The sequence below is a fragment of the Erythrolamprus reginae genome, chromosome 9, assembly GCF_031021105.1.
Source record: "Erythrolamprus reginae isolate rEryReg1 chromosome 9, rEryReg1.hap1, whole genome shotgun sequence".
Taxonomy (NCBI): domain Eukaryota; kingdom Metazoa; phylum Chordata; class Lepidosauria; order Squamata; family Dipsadidae; genus Erythrolamprus; species Erythrolamprus reginae.
In genome coordinates, this window is record NC_091958.1 from 23,865,144 (window position 1) to 23,880,224 (window position 15,081).

At 45.6% G+C, this 15,081-nt stretch overlaps 1 protein-coding gene across 1 annotated transcript in view; it reads right to left on the reverse strand.

Annotated features, from left to right (window-relative positions):
• The window catches only part of NUP93 (nucleoporin 93), a 160,871-nt gene that overhangs the window by 11,849 nt on the left and 133,941 nt on the right, over positions 1–15,081 (reverse strand). The window contains exons 11-16 of the mRNA XM_070760494.1: positions 11,802–11,967; positions 9,499–9,592; positions 6,979–7,170; positions 3,995–4,121; positions 3,815–3,887; positions 2,150–2,194 (exon numbers count right to left, since the gene is read on the reverse strand). Of these exons, the coding sequence (XP_070616595.1) occupies positions 2,150–2,194; positions 3,815–3,887; positions 3,995–4,121; positions 6,979–7,170; positions 9,499–9,592; positions 11,802–11,967 (697 nt within the window). The remainder of the gene's footprint in view (positions 1–2,149; positions 2,195–3,814; positions 3,888–3,994; positions 4,122–6,978; positions 7,171–9,498; positions 9,593–11,801; positions 11,968–15,081) is intronic.

The following is a 15,081-nucleotide window of genomic DNA, read 5'->3' on the forward strand; positions in this document are numbered from 1 at the left end:
CCCCCCCAAAAAATTGTTCCCAGCTATTAATATTCTCAGTGAGCCAAAACATGCCAAAACATCTCTAGGTTTTTGTCTCACAAAAGAGATTCCTGGTTTCTAACAAAGTATGTGAGAACATCTGTCCAATTAGCCTCAGTGGAGATGGCAAGCGGACTTTTATTAGTATTGATTCTTTTCCATACTTCTCCATTACTCTAACTGGCTTGGAAAAGGGGGGGAAACTTTTTACTTTTTTTATTATTTTGTATGCACAAAAAACAGTATATAACATACAAACATACAATGGTGTGAATCCTAAGTCTCATTTTGATTACAGCTCAGAATCAGTTCACATAATTTTATGTACTTATATTGTAAGTCTTTTCAAATATATTTGTAATTTGTATTTTATACTTCATTTTTCTATGTATATCTATTTTCTGGTCAATTTTTTGTATATGTCCTATCTCTCTTTTATGGATTTCTTTAATACATATTATCTTTCCCATTTCTATCATACATTCATCTCTATGTACATCTAACAAATTACTAGTTACACTTTTCGTAAGTTCAGAAAACAATTTGGGTAAGGCATTTTCTTAGGGTTTTTTAATGTTTTATTGTCCTTTCTGATATCTACTATAAAAGCTCCAATTATATGAAATTCTTCGTAGTGTAAATTACAACTTTTTAATTTCAATTAGGTGAAAACTGCAGGAATATTCCGAGTCGGTTTTCAGCAGTTTATGCGAATATACTGTATATCCTATGAACCAATTCCCTGAGGAACCCATTAGCCTTGGAGTTCTGTTCTGTTCTGGATGTATTCCTTAAAACCGTGACATTCCCACTATCTCTTTTTCAGCTTGAGATGTTAGAGAGGATGGTTTCTGAGTGGATTTTTCTGCCTGGCTGCAGGCTCCCCTGTCCCCTTATTGGATCATTCCCTAGGCAACATCATCACCACCCCCTCCTCTGGTCCCCAGGCCTTTCCTACACCATTACCTCCTAGCCCTTCCTGGTCCTCTCTTCCTGCCTTCCCCAGATGACCTAGAACTGTCATGGCAAGAACCGAATCTTCCTTAGCCAGCAATGTAAAATCCTTCCCTGCGTGCAAAATGAGAAGCCGTGCCCAGGCTTCATATCTGATTCAGAAGAAGAGCTCTGAAATGCACAGGAACAGGGCGGCAGCATCATTTATCTGCCACTGATTAAACGGGGAAGCGTGAAACGTGCAGTGTGCATAAATCACCAATGTCCAAACTGAAAACCGCATGTTTGAGAGGTTGGGTCAAGTCGCACATGGAATGAAACGGGAAATGTGAAATGCACGATTTAAATGAACAGTGCAGTCCATCCGAAAGGGCAAGGGGGGGGGGGGAGAGGTTGGTAGGGAGTGAAAAAGGAGAATGTGCTGGGGAGATTGGAGTGGGTGGGAGACAAGAGGTGGGACTGTTTCTATAGAAACAGTAGTGACATGGCAGTCTGGGTTGCTAGAAACGGCAGTGGCCCAAGCCTAGGTCTTTACTGGTTCTAGCAACCCAGACCACCATGTTGCACAGAAGCTTATTTTTAAAGCAGAAGCTCATGCATGCGCATGAAAGCTTTTTAAAGTCCTGTGTATGCGCAAAGGGTCATTTCCAGAAGGGACATGTGCAAAATGTGCGCTTCTGTCGCAAATTAAACTGGTGGGGGAAAGTAAGTAGATCCCACCCCTGGTGGAAGAACAATTTCTTTGCAATGAAACAGCATGGGAATTAGGAAGAAAGATAATAGACAAGTGGCATTTCCAATTCTTAAATAGTTCAATAAATTATGAGGACTATGAGCTTTTCAGGTTTTTGGAACGAATACTGTTTTTAAATTAACAGCAGGAAGCCCGCTGTGTATTCTTTCATTTCTGACATACAATTCAATAATATTTTGGCCTTATACTCAACATTCAGTGCCGTTGGGCTATTGGAATGGGTGGCATATTAATATTAATAATAATAATATTAATAATAATATTAATAATAATATTAATAATAATAATAATAATAATAATAATAATGAAGAAGAAGAAGAAGAAGAAGAACAACAACAACAACAACAACAACAACAACAACAACAACAACAAATATTATTAATATTCAGAACAAGTAAAGAGTTCTATATGGGAAGTTACCTTCCTACTGCCATCGTTTTCCAGTTTTCCAAGGATCATGTCAAACTATTCATGCAAGAGAAAACAAAAACAGAGTTAGAAAAAGTATACCGGTACTCCCATTATAAGCCGTGGTGGCACAGTAGATAAGAGTGCAGTGCTAAAGGCTACTTCTGCTGACTGCCAACTGCATTCAATTTGGCAGTTCGAATCTCACCAGGCTCAAGGTTGACTCAAGCTTCCATCCTTCCAAGATCAGTAAAATAAGGACCCACATTGTTGGGGACTCTGTAAACTGCTTAGAGAAGGCTGTAAAAGCACTGTGAAACGATAAATAAGTCTAAGTACTATTGCTGCTATGAATGATCCAGATTTTAATGGATGTAGGTAGTCCTCAATTTGCTGACAAATTGCTGAGGTTATGACTGAGCCCCCCAAAAGTTACGTATGACACGGTTCCCAAATTACGGCTGCTCAAGCACCTTTGTTTTTGTTCCCCCTTATTAGTGACCACAGGGACCCTGAAATGGCCACACCTGTTTTTTAAATACATTTGTTAAATGCGAGTGTAGCTCTGGAATAAAAACTATTCAGAAAATCTCTACAGACTTTTTTTTTAAGGATTATTGTTGTTTGTATTGTGATAACCATCTTAATAAAGATGGTTGTGGTAAAATATGGGGTGGAGATGGGGGATTTCTGAACCCAGCAAGAAATTCTCAACTGCAGAGTCGGTCTCTCTTCTGAAAAGCATGAATTCCAACCAGAAAGACAGAAAGAAAGGAAGGGAGGGAGGGAGGGAGGGAGGGAGAGAGAGAGAGAGAGAGAGAGAGAGAGAGAGAGAGAGAGAGAGAGAGAGAGAGAGAGAGAGAGAGAAAGAAAGAAAGAAAGAAAGAAAGAAAGAAAGAAAGAAAGAAAGAAAGAAAGAAAGAAAGAAAGAAAGTGTTCGGAAACTTCAGATCGTGCAGAATGCGGCCGCGAGAACTATCGTGGGGCTTCCTAGATTCGCCCACGTTTCTACAACACTCCATGGCCTGCACTGGCTGCCGATCGGTTTCCGGTCACAATTCAAATTGTTGGTAATGACCTTTCCTTGCCCTACATGGCATTGGACCAGAATACCATCAGAACTGCCTTCTACCGCACGAACCCCAGCGGCCAATAAGGTCCCACAGAGTTGGCCTTCTCCAGGTCCCGTCGATCAAACAATGTCACTTGGCGGGCCCCAGGGGAAGAGCCTTCTCTGTGGCGGCCCCAGCCCTCTGGAATCAAGTCCCCCGCAGAGATTAGAACAGCCCCCACCCTCTTTGTCTTTCGCAAGTTACTCAAGACCCACCTATATCGCCAGGCATGGGGGAATTAAGACATCTTCCCCAGGCTTTCTTATATTTTATGTTTGGTATGTATGTGCTGTATGTGGTTTTTAAATTGTTGGGGTTGTTTATATAATTTTATTATTAGATTTGTTCCATTGTTATACTGTTTTTATTACTGTTGTGAGTCGCCCCAAGTCTTCGGAGAGGGGCGGCATACAAATCTAATAAATAGAATAGAATAGAATAGAATTGAAAGAAAGAAAGAAAGAAAGAAAGAAAGAAAGAAAGAAAGAAAGAAAGAAAGAAAGAAAGAAAGAAAGAAAGAAAGAAAGAAAGAAAGAAAGAAAGAAACCTGATGGCCTTTGCGTACCTCTCGACTCTCAATCACTAACTCGCTCACACAACGCAGGAACATGTTTTCGCCCTGGCTGTCCTTCTCGTTCCTAAAACAAGGATCACACAAAGCGGTCAGTACCCCCTTTTGCTGTTACAGTCGTTCGAATCGGGCACCCACCACCCCCTTTCCCGCTTCAGTGGGGCAAGAACCCACCTGAGAAAATAGAAGTACTGCAAAGCTTCGCGGGGGTCTGTCGACTCAAACTTGCGGGTGTACAGCATCAGGAGTCGGACAAAATTTAGGCGCCGGGTAGCCGGAGGGTCACCAGCCTCATGGCTCACTGAAATGGGGATGAGACACATATCATGCAATGGCAGCGTTTTGGTAAAAAAAAAAAAAACCCCGATGGGTACCCAGAAGGACAAAATCTACATTTATAGAAACAATCCTCTTCCAGTTTCCAGAGATTCAGAATGCAAAGATTGATATAAAGTTGCTTGAAACCCTTTCCAAAAATCTTAACCCAACAACGTATGATGAAAAAAGTTACTGGGAAGAGAGTAAGAAAAGAAACTCTGATGTTGATGTTGATGTGCCCCCATCAGAGCCTGAATCTGCGGGGGAGGATAAGCCTGAGTTGGAGACTGGATCCTCCCCAGTCTCTAAAAATACTCTGCAGGCCTCCCCAACACTTCACACACCCCATTTTTTTTGCAAAAACAGGCCCGCTTTTGAAAAAAACCCAGGATGCGCAGAGCATCTGGGAGCCTTGCAGAGTGCTTTTGGAGACTGGGGGAAAGCGCAAAAAATGGCCCATTTTTTGCAAAAATTGGAGCGTTTTTGCCTTCCCACAGCACCTAGGAACATTCTGCAGGCCTCTCAAGCCCTCAGCACACTCCATTTTTGTGAAAAACAGGGCACTTTTTGAAAAAATGGAATGCAGGAGCAGGGCCAAAAATGGCTGCATTCAGTATATAAGACGCACCAACATTTCCACCCTCTTTTAGGGATGGAGTGGGGTAAGGTGAGTCTTATACTCTGAAAAATACAGCAGCTGTGTTCATTGTGACATGTCACTCTAACCTCCAGCTACTGATAAAATGGTGGGGGAAAGTGAGTTCTGATAGTGAGTTCAACATTTTAGACTTTTTTTAAAAGGGTTCGAATACCAGACATGAATTATTTCCTTGAAGGGAGTGAGTGAGCGAGGAAAAGACTCTTAGATTTTTATGATATCCCGATTTGCAGGGTTCGTATCTTCTCTCCGGCGTACGAAAGCAGGACAATAAGCTCATTCTCCTGATGTTCATTTATTTTTCTCAGCTGTTGATCTGGCTGCCTGCCACCATGTGGTGACAGCCCCCAGAACTGGTGACTTTTCTAACGGCAACAGCTGTTAATGGGATTAACCAAGGAAACGGAAAACAAAACTTTCATTGACAAGCAATACACTCTGGTTACCAGGAGGCCACTGTATCCTAATTCTTAGGGCTGCTTTCAGCAAGACAAAGGAAAAGAACAAAACACTGATCTATGAATTGTTCCCACAAGTGACTTGGTGGACAGCTACTTTGAAAAGCCAGGGTTACGCTTCTAAACCAAAAGAGATGCTGATGAGAGAGGGGTATCATTGGAAGACATATATCATCCCAAATTATCCGACATTATTTTATCTCTCAAAGAGAGAGGGGGGGGGAGGAAGGGGGGAGAAATTATTGATTCTGTATTTCAGTACAGTGTTCCCTCGATTTCCGCGGGGGATGCATTCCGAGACTGCCCGCGAAAGTCGAATTTCCGCGAAGTAGAGATGCGGAAGTAAATACACCATTTTTGGCTATGGACAGTATCACAAGCCTTCCCTTAACACTTTAAACCCCTAAATTACCATTTCCCATTCCCTTAACAACCATTTACTCACCATTATTACTGCTCCTCACCATTGAATAAGACACTTAGTGATCCTGATATTTATAAACATAATTATTTATTAACAATAATTATTATTTTTGTTATTTATTTGCAAAAATTATTAGTTTGGCGATGACATATGACATCATTGGGTGGGGAAAACCGTGGTATAGGGGAAAAACCGCAAAGTATTTTTTAATTAATATTTTTTGAAAAACTGTGGTATAGGCTATTCGCAAAGTTTGAACCCGCGAAAATCGAGGGAACGCTGTATTCCAAGTTCTGGTTCTGGCTTCCGCTGAATGGTATTGTATATAAAGAACTTTCTTATGTAAATGAATCCTGCTGACTTATTTACTTGTGTGCTGGTTGGATTGCTGCAAACTCTAACATGGTTAACCTAACCCTATTCACTTATCAAATTTATCTAGAAAAAGTGGAAATAAAATGAGGTGAAAACTCAACATGATGCCAAAGGTTGGCAGTTGCAATCCTGCGAAATTCTGACAGATGTATCGTATGTCACCTGCCAATTACTCGCCAGCGCAATGGCTATGAATTAGCCGTTCCACAGTCTTCATGCAACTGTTGTGCAGTCATAGCAATTCCCTTTCAGCCCCTGAATGGTTCGCTTAAAAGAAAGTTATTAATCAGTCTAATTCAGCATTTCTGAACCTTGGCAACTTGAATGTGTGTGTCAAGGGTCCAGGTAGCATCCAAGCTAAATCAGAGTCCAAGTCAAAGTACTCCTCAAAGTTCCAATTTATTGCCGGAGCCATCCTGGCACCTACACTGGGAAACTTGAATCCGAGTTTCCCACCCAGTTGAAAGTTCACATCCCTTGTCTGCCACCCACAAACTTGTCACGTTGCCCACTCAGATTGTGCTAGCTTCCACCCAGGTGGTGGGCATAGGATGACCTTGAACCACTGGAAAGAATGCCTTGTGGCTGCATCTGTTCCCTCCTGAAAATCACCTCTCCCAAGTTCCTATAAACATCAGGCCTTCTTTAGATAGTGTGGCAAGCCTTTGATTTATCACTAACGTCTGCAGTGGCTTGACAATGTAGAGACATCAATTCCCAAAATTCCCCAGCCAAAATCATTCCCCTTTGCTGACAGGGGAATTCTGGGAATTGAAGCCCACATGTCTTCAAGTTGGCCACATTGTCTAATTATTTTAAAAGTATCTCTCTTATTCCCGCGTCTACCGTTCAGATGGTTGAGCCATCATCTTTATTCCCTGAAGGAGCCAAACGGCGCCATGGACCGCAGGCCGACAAAACTTACGGAGTTGTGCGCTCTGCCCAGAAGATTTCAGCAACAGCTTCAGTTCGAAGAGAACCAAGGCCACATGCACAGCGTGGCAACGCAAACGCTCGGCCCGGAAGAGGAAAGCGATGGCAGCTTCGAATTGGGCCGTAAGGAACAAGACTTGGAAGTAGAGAAACGGCTGCTGGTTCACCGCAAAATGGGATTCGCCTGAGGTAAAAAATAAATAAAAGCACACGGGAAGGATGTTTTCACAGCTGAATCTTCAACAGTGCAGATGGTCCCTTGTCAAAAACAGGTCGGGGAAGTAGAAACATTGCTAAATTGTTTACTTTATTGCAATGCTTCTCAACCTTGGCTATTTTCAGACCGGTGGACTTCAACTCCCAGAATTCCCCAGCCAGCAGTTGCTGGCTGGGGAATTCTGGGAGTTGAAGTCCACCGGGCTGAAAGCAGCCAAGGTTGATAAACACTGCTTTATTGGTACAGGTAATCCTTGGCCTACGACTACAACTGAACCTCCACAAATTTCCCTCACTAAGCAAGACAATTGTGAAGTGAGCTTTGCCACGTTTTACAACCTTTCTTGCCTCAGGTTGTTGAGCGAATCGCTGCGTTTGTACGGTTGGCAACTGGGGTTGTTAAGGAAATCGGGATTCCCTGTTCATTTTGCTTGTCAGGAGGTTGCAAAAGGGGACCACATAATCCCCCGTGATACCGCAACTGTCATAAATACAGACCAGTTGCCAAGCATCCTAATTTTGATCACATGACTGTGGAAATTCTGCAATGGTTGTAAGTAGATTGTAGGTCAGTGTCATCATAACTTCAGTCACTATTTATTTATTTATTGATTGATTGATTGATCATTTTTCTAGGCTGCCCTTCTCTAGGGGACTCAGGGCAGCTTACAGCATAAAATCAATACAAAAATTACAGATAAAATTATAAACTCCCACCTTAAAACCAGAGACTTAAAATTCCCAACATTAAACCCATTCATCCAAACTCATCCAATCACAATCATACTATCAACTGGAGCAGAGTGTCAGTGCTCAACAGCCCCAGGCCTGCCAGCAAAGGTGTGTATTTAAAACCTTATGAAAGGCCAGAAGGATGGGGGCAGTGTGAATCTCTGGGGGAGGGGAGATTTTGAATCTCTGGAGGGAGGACAGGAGCGGCCACAGAGAAGGCCCTTCTCCTAGACCCCACCAGGTGACATTGCTTGGCTGACGGGAGAAGGCCAACTCTGTGGGATCTGACTGGCCGCTGGGCCAAATGAGGCAGAAGACTGTCTCGTAAGTAATCTGGTCTTAAGCCATGTAGGGCTTTATAGGTCATGACCAACACTTTCAGAGGGTCGGTTAAATTATTAATTTCTATTTTACTCCATTTTTTAAATAATAACTCCTTATTATTTATATTATTGATTTCCTTTTCCAATTTCCCCCACTTCTTCTCCCCCAATAACGGTAGTTCCGTTAATCTTTCTATTTGAAATGCTTCCCTATATAACTCTAACCTCGGGCTTCCCCACCCTCCCTCTTTCTCATGGGCAAACAGCCAACTTTTCCTTGTTCTAGGTCTTTTATTTCCTTCAATCCAAAAATTTAGTTTTCTATCCCATTCCCTCAATTTTGCCCCTGGAAAGATACCTGGTAAAACCTGAAATAAATACATCATTTTTGGAATAATCATCATTTTAAGGGCTCTAATCTTTGCCATTCTTCTCAACCTTTTTTTCTTCCAGTTTTTTATCTGCTTTTGAAGTCTCCTCCCTATTAAGTTATAAGTAACCATTGCAATTTTATTAGGATTTTTTTAATAGCCAAACTCCTAAGTATTGGTCATGACCAACACTTTAATTTGCGTTTGGAGACCAATCGGTAGCCAACGTAGCGACCCTACTCAATGAACGGTTGAAGGTTGAGGAATACCTGTGTTCTGTTTTTCTACCCTGGGCATCCCTCAAGCTAACTAACAGGGAGTTGAAAAAACGGCTGCAGAATTTAAGAACTTTAACATTGAAGATAAAATTAATAGCAAGCCAAGTCCCAACGAAATCAACAATTTACATTTGAATGGAAGAGGCGGATTAATTTCCCTACAGCATAACCTCAAAGCAATACAAGAGAAGGCTTTTTCCTGAATATTAGCAAGGTTTTTTAAAAAAATTGATTTAAAATTACTTTCATTTCCCAGAAGCCTGCGGGGCATCTCAATACCTGGACAGATTTAACAGGAAAACTATAGAACAGGTGGCAAGACAGATGGAATCGTAAACATTTCTTAAATATGACTGCTAAGGTAACAGTACCAGTCTGGCTTTTGAAGAAAAATCATAATCAGTTTCAGAGGCTTTACTGAAGCCAAGATGTTCATATGAGAACACTTACTTTACTATGCCGTGTCAGTTTATTGAACAAATTTATTTTTAAAAGCCCCAGCACCAGATCTATTCAAGATCTGGGATCACCTTGCTGCATAATTGAGTTTATTTTCAGAAATCTCCAGGTATTGTCCCTAAACTGAACTTACCATAATCTTCAAGCAGTTGTTTCTGAAATTGGGACAAAGTCAGCCTGTCTTGTGGTGCGCTGGAACTATTCTCGTCAAAGCACACTTGATTCAGCTAGAAAAAGAAAGAAAAAAACAATTCTTTCCTTTCCCAAAGGATGCATGCAATACGTTTTCTAAAAGTGGAATGGGTCTATGGAAAGCTACAAAGAACCAACGCTGGATAGAACTAACAGAGGAGCTGGCACCAGGGCCTGGGGAAAACTGGGACGTATGGAAATCATCAAATAGACTGCACATGGCCTTCGCAGAAGCAAGAAACAAGCTCCCCGCAAAGAAAACCCCCTTTTTATTTACACATTGGGAATTAACTGCATTCACCAACTGGAAAGTCCAGGCAAGAGGCCTGCAAGAATTCATTGAAACAATAGTCCTTATCAACTCGTTATGATAAAGGTAAGGTTAGGAGCTCCCAGCCGGGAGGCTGCAAATTAAGTCAGTTCAAACAGAGAAATAGACAAACCTCAGTTCTGGCAAGGCAGTCTTTGCCCCAGCATTAACACACAAGGAGGAAACATTTCAGAAATGCAAAAATGGTTGCCTGCTACAACCAAACCACTCCCTTTTCCTTCTATTTATTCCCCATCGAGGTAAGGGCCATTCAGCATCCCCGTTTGCCTTGCTTCCTGAGCCGACTCAATGTCCTCCGTTGTTCACCTCTCCTATCTGCTCTGCGCATATGTGCATCTAGAACAGGCTCCAGCTGTTCCTCCTCCTCGCTCGTCTCTGACTCCAAAGGCAGCTGCCTCTCTGGTGGCTGGGAAATGCCAGATGACCCTGGTTCTCTCTCCGGAACTGGCCCATGTTCTTCCCCAACTTCCTCATCATCCAAGTCTGCCACCGACTCTGCAGGCAGCTGGCAGGCCAGAACACAGGGGTACAACAAGATCCAGAGGCACTCCAGAGGCTATCTGGTGGCTTCCATCCTGTGCAATTGCGGTTATATGCAGAAAAGACCACATACCGTACTTTTTGGAGTATAAGTTGGACTCCCCCCCCCCTTAAAAGAGGCTGAAAATTTGGTTGCATCTTATACAATGTTCCCTCGATTTTCGCGGGTTCTAACTTCGTGAAAAGTCTATACCACGGTTTTTCAAAAATATTAATTAAAAAATACTTCGCGGTTTTTTCCCTATACCACGGTTTTTCCCGCCTGATGATGCCATATATCATCGCCAAACTTTTGTCCGCCTTTAATAAATAATTTTTGTAATAAACTTTAATAAATAAACATGGTGAGTAATAATCTAAATGGTTGCTAAGGGAATGGTAAATTGTAATTTAGGTATTTAAAGTGTTAAGGGAAGGCTTGTGATACTGTTCATAGCCAAAAATAGTGCATTTACTTCCGCATCCCTACTTCGCGGAAATTCGACTTTCGCAGGCGGTCTCGGAACGCATCCCCCATGAAAATTGAGGGAATACTGTACTCTGAATGTAGCTTTTTTTCAAAGCTTTTCTCCCCAACCCTAATGATCTTCCCATCTGTTCCCAATTTGCAGGCTTGTATTCATTGCTACTCCCTCCAGAAAAATGTTTTTTCAGCCCTAATCAGATGCTAACGATCTTCCTGGCTTGCAGGCTTTTTTTATTCCTACTCCAAAGAAATTTTTTTACAGCTCTAATTCTTTGCAGGCTTGTTTTCATTCCTACTCCTCCGAGTAAGGTTTTTTTAGCTCTAACCAGGGGATTAAAAAAAGTGTTGAAGCTGACCAGACTAAGGACGCTAGAAACCTGGTAGGCAGATTTCTTTCCCCTATTTTTCTCCCCAAAAACTAAGGTGCCTCTTATACTCCGAAAAATATGGTATGTTTATCTGTCCTTTTATGTCCTGATCAGTGTAAATCTCACCACCTCTTGGAAGTGTGACAAAATGCAATTAATGTTGCTATTTTCTGGGCAAAATCTGTTTAACTTGTACTTTTTTAATCTTGTGTTTTACATTTTCGTGAAGAGAGGTTTCTTAAATCAAACCAATAAATAACCTGATGACTTAAAATGATTACATTTTAGCTGCCAATGATCCCATTGAATCTAATATACTACGTGCTTTTCAGAATGACAACAAAGAGAAAGAGAAAACAAAGGAAGTTTTGATCCTATATTTACATCTATATCATCTATATATAGCAGGGGCTGCACTGGAGTAAATAACAATAGCTGGAGCATCTTCAATCGTGCTTATGTTTATATGAGGAAGAATAAAAATGAATAATATCAAAAAACTAATGGCAGTACAATCATTTTGAAGAGAAGCTAATTACCTTTAGCCAAAGATAATCTTCCGTTTTATCTGCAACTTCACTGTGGTTATCGGCAATATCACACCGGCCTATGATACAATACACAGCTCTTTTGTACGGGTCTGTGTTGTTTCTCAGAGCCCGTCTGTAATGGAGGCGAACTTTGTTTTCAATGGCAGGAGACAGCCTATAATTTTAAAAAAAGGGGAAGCGAAAACCTGAGATATCTTTCAAACAGTCAAATCTGGAGTTTTCTTCTCAAAGTAGCTACCCAGGCTTCAAAGGTGGTCTTTTTTCAAATGTATGTTAGAGGTGTAAAAACCAAAGAAAGAACCTTTTATTTTCTATGGTGGAGATGTATAAAGGAAACAAAATAGGACTTTGATTTGTATAATACAGAAAATCCTAAAAGTTCTGAAACTCTTGGACTTAATAGAAAAAGAATTGAAGAAAAATTTTGGAACTTCATTAATATATTTAGTTATTTATTTATTATTTATTTATTAAACAGATTTCTATGCCGCCCTTCTCCTGGGACTCAGGGCAACACACAATAAACCAATACTAACATGGAGAAATCTAATATGAAAGTACAGTGATCCCTCGAGTTTCGCGATCTCGATCTTCGCGAAAACGCTATATCGCGATTTTTCAGCAATTGTTACCATCTAGAATCTTCGCGAACACTATATCGCGATTTTCCCCACCCGATCAGGTCACTCTCTTCCTTCCTTTCTCATCTTTCTTTCTCTCTCTCTATGTTGCTTCTTCCTCTCTCACACTCTCTTCCTCCCTCTCTCATCTCTTTCTTTCCTTCTCTCTCTTTCTCTCCCCCTCTTGCTCTCGAGCGGCCGCCTAGCAGCTGATCTGCTCGGCAGCGCAGCAGCAGCGAGGAGCCGAAGATCTTCGGCTCCTCGCTGGTGCTGCGCTGCCGAGCAGATCAACTGCTAGGCGGCCGAAGGAACGTTCCCTGGGTCTTCCCCGCCGCCTCGGATCCTCGCTGATGCCCGCCCGCCGTTTGCCGCTCGCCCCGTTCGGCGGCCGCACGTCCCGTTCGCCCGCCGCTCCCCTCGTTCGCCCCCCACTCCCCTCGTTCGCCCGCCGCTTGCCTCATTCACCCGCCGCTCCCCTCGTTCGCCCCCCACTCCCCTCGTTCGCCCGCCGCTCCCCTCGTTCGCCCCCCACTCCCCTCGTTCGCCCGCCGCTCGCTTCATTCGCCCGCCGCTATCGAACTTGCTATCGAGCCTGCTAATGAAATCCAACCCGCAGCGGCCCTTTCCCTCTCCAGGCTGCGGGAGGGGTCCGGAGAACAATGCCTGGCGCCGCGCTCCGGGCTGGGCTTTTTCCCCCCATTTCCCCTCGGGTGGAATTTCAGACCCTCCGCCGGTTGGATTTCATTAGCAGGCTCGATAGCAAGTTCTTCCTCCCTTTAGAAAGCCCCGCAGCCTCCTCCGCCCGGCGAGGCCGCCAGCGAGGACCCGCAAAGCCGCCGCCGCCGCAGCGAGGCCAAGCCGCCCGCTCCCACGGCACGGGCTCCCAACACAGCGCCGCTCAGCCCGCCCTCGGCGATGCCTCCGCGGATCTGCAAACCCAGCCGAGCGACGCCTCTGGTCTGGGCGAAGGCAGTGGGCAGGCCCCGCCGCAGCAGTCCCCGCGGGCACCGCGCGCCAAGGGCCGGCCAGGCCGCCGGCCAACAAAGGGGCTCCCTCGCCTCCCTCGGGCAGGTTTACAAAGGCAGCGCGGCAACTTGGAGCCCGGCACGCCCCGCAGCCCTCGCCTCGCCCGCCCCCCGCCTGGCCGGCGCTCCGGCTACCCCCGGCTGAGGAAGAACCGAGTAGCCCCCGCCCTCCCCCGCCCGGCTCCCTTCAGCCCCCCGGGGCCAAGCGGGCGGGGGGCGGGCGGGACTTCGCCTGTCTCCGCCGCCAGCATCGCCCCTCCGGCGGGCCGGCCTCCCCCGCCCGCCTCTGCTGCAGCCGCCGCCGCCTCCCCGACTGGCACAAAAGGGCCCCGCCCGCCCCGCCCCGAACCTTACCTTGCGAGTTTTTGGCTGCGGGGGGAGAAGTAGGATTTTCCTAACTCCCTCCCCCTGCAGCCAAAAACTCAAAGCCTGTATCCTGCCGCCCGGTTTACCCAGGACACGAGCGGCGAAGTGACTTGGAGGAATGGAAAGTCCAAACCGCCCGGTTTCAGTGGGGTTTCCCCGTTGCCCAGGGATTCCTTCGCCCGAACGGAGGTGGCTGTGGTGGGTTCAGGAATCCCTGGGCAACGGGGAAACCCCACTGAAACCGGGCGGGTTAAGCCTCCTTCGGCGACTGCGGAACTGCTTGCTGTCAACTTTGCACTGGGCAAAGAACTCTTCACCTCCCGCCAGGCACGGACGAAAGGCGTGGAAGTCTATTGTAGCAGCTGCTACAGCGGAGACATTTGGGGGGGGGGGAGGCAGGAGGCAGGAGATCCGGCCCTTCACTTGCCCTCCCAGCAAAAGGCAAAGCCGCGCAGCTCCCCAGCCGCCAAAGGAGGCTTAACCCCACCCCTCTGTCCCACCCATCGCCCGTGGTCGGCATAACCTCCTCCTGCCTATCCCCGCTTTTCTGCCGGCCACGGGCGATGGGTGGGACAGAGGGGTGGGGTTAAGCCTCCTTCGGCGACTGCGGAACTGCTTGCTGTCAACTTTGCACTGGGCAAAGAACTCTTCACCTCCCGCCAGGCACGGACGAAAGGCGTGGAAGTCTATTGTAGCAGCTGCTACAGCGGAGACATTTGGGGGGGGGGAGGCAGGAGGCAGGAGATCCGGCCCTTCACTTGCCCTCCCAGCAAAAGGCAAAGCCGCGCAGCTCCCCAGCCGCCAAAGGAGGCTTAACCCCACCCCTCTGTCCCACCCATCGCCCGTGGTCGGCATAACCTCCTCCTGCCTATCCCCGCTTTTCTGCCGGCCACGGGCGATGGGTGGGACAGAGGGGTGGGGTTAAGCCTCCTTCGGCGACTGCGGAACTGCTTGCTGTCAACTTTGCACTGGGCAAAGAACTCTTCACCTCCCGCCAGGCATGGACGAAAGGCGTGGAAGTCTATTGTAGCAGCTGCTACAGCGGAGACATTTGGGGGGGGGGGGAGGCAGGAGGCAGGAGATCCGGCCCTTCACTTGCCCTCCCAGCAAAAGGCAAAGCCGCGCAGCTCCCCAGCCGCCAAAGGAGGCTTAACCCCACCCCTCTGTCCCACCCATCGCCCGTGGTCGGCATAACCTCCTCCTGCCTATCCCCGCTTTTCTGCCGGCCACGGGCGATGGGTGGGACAGAGGGGTGGG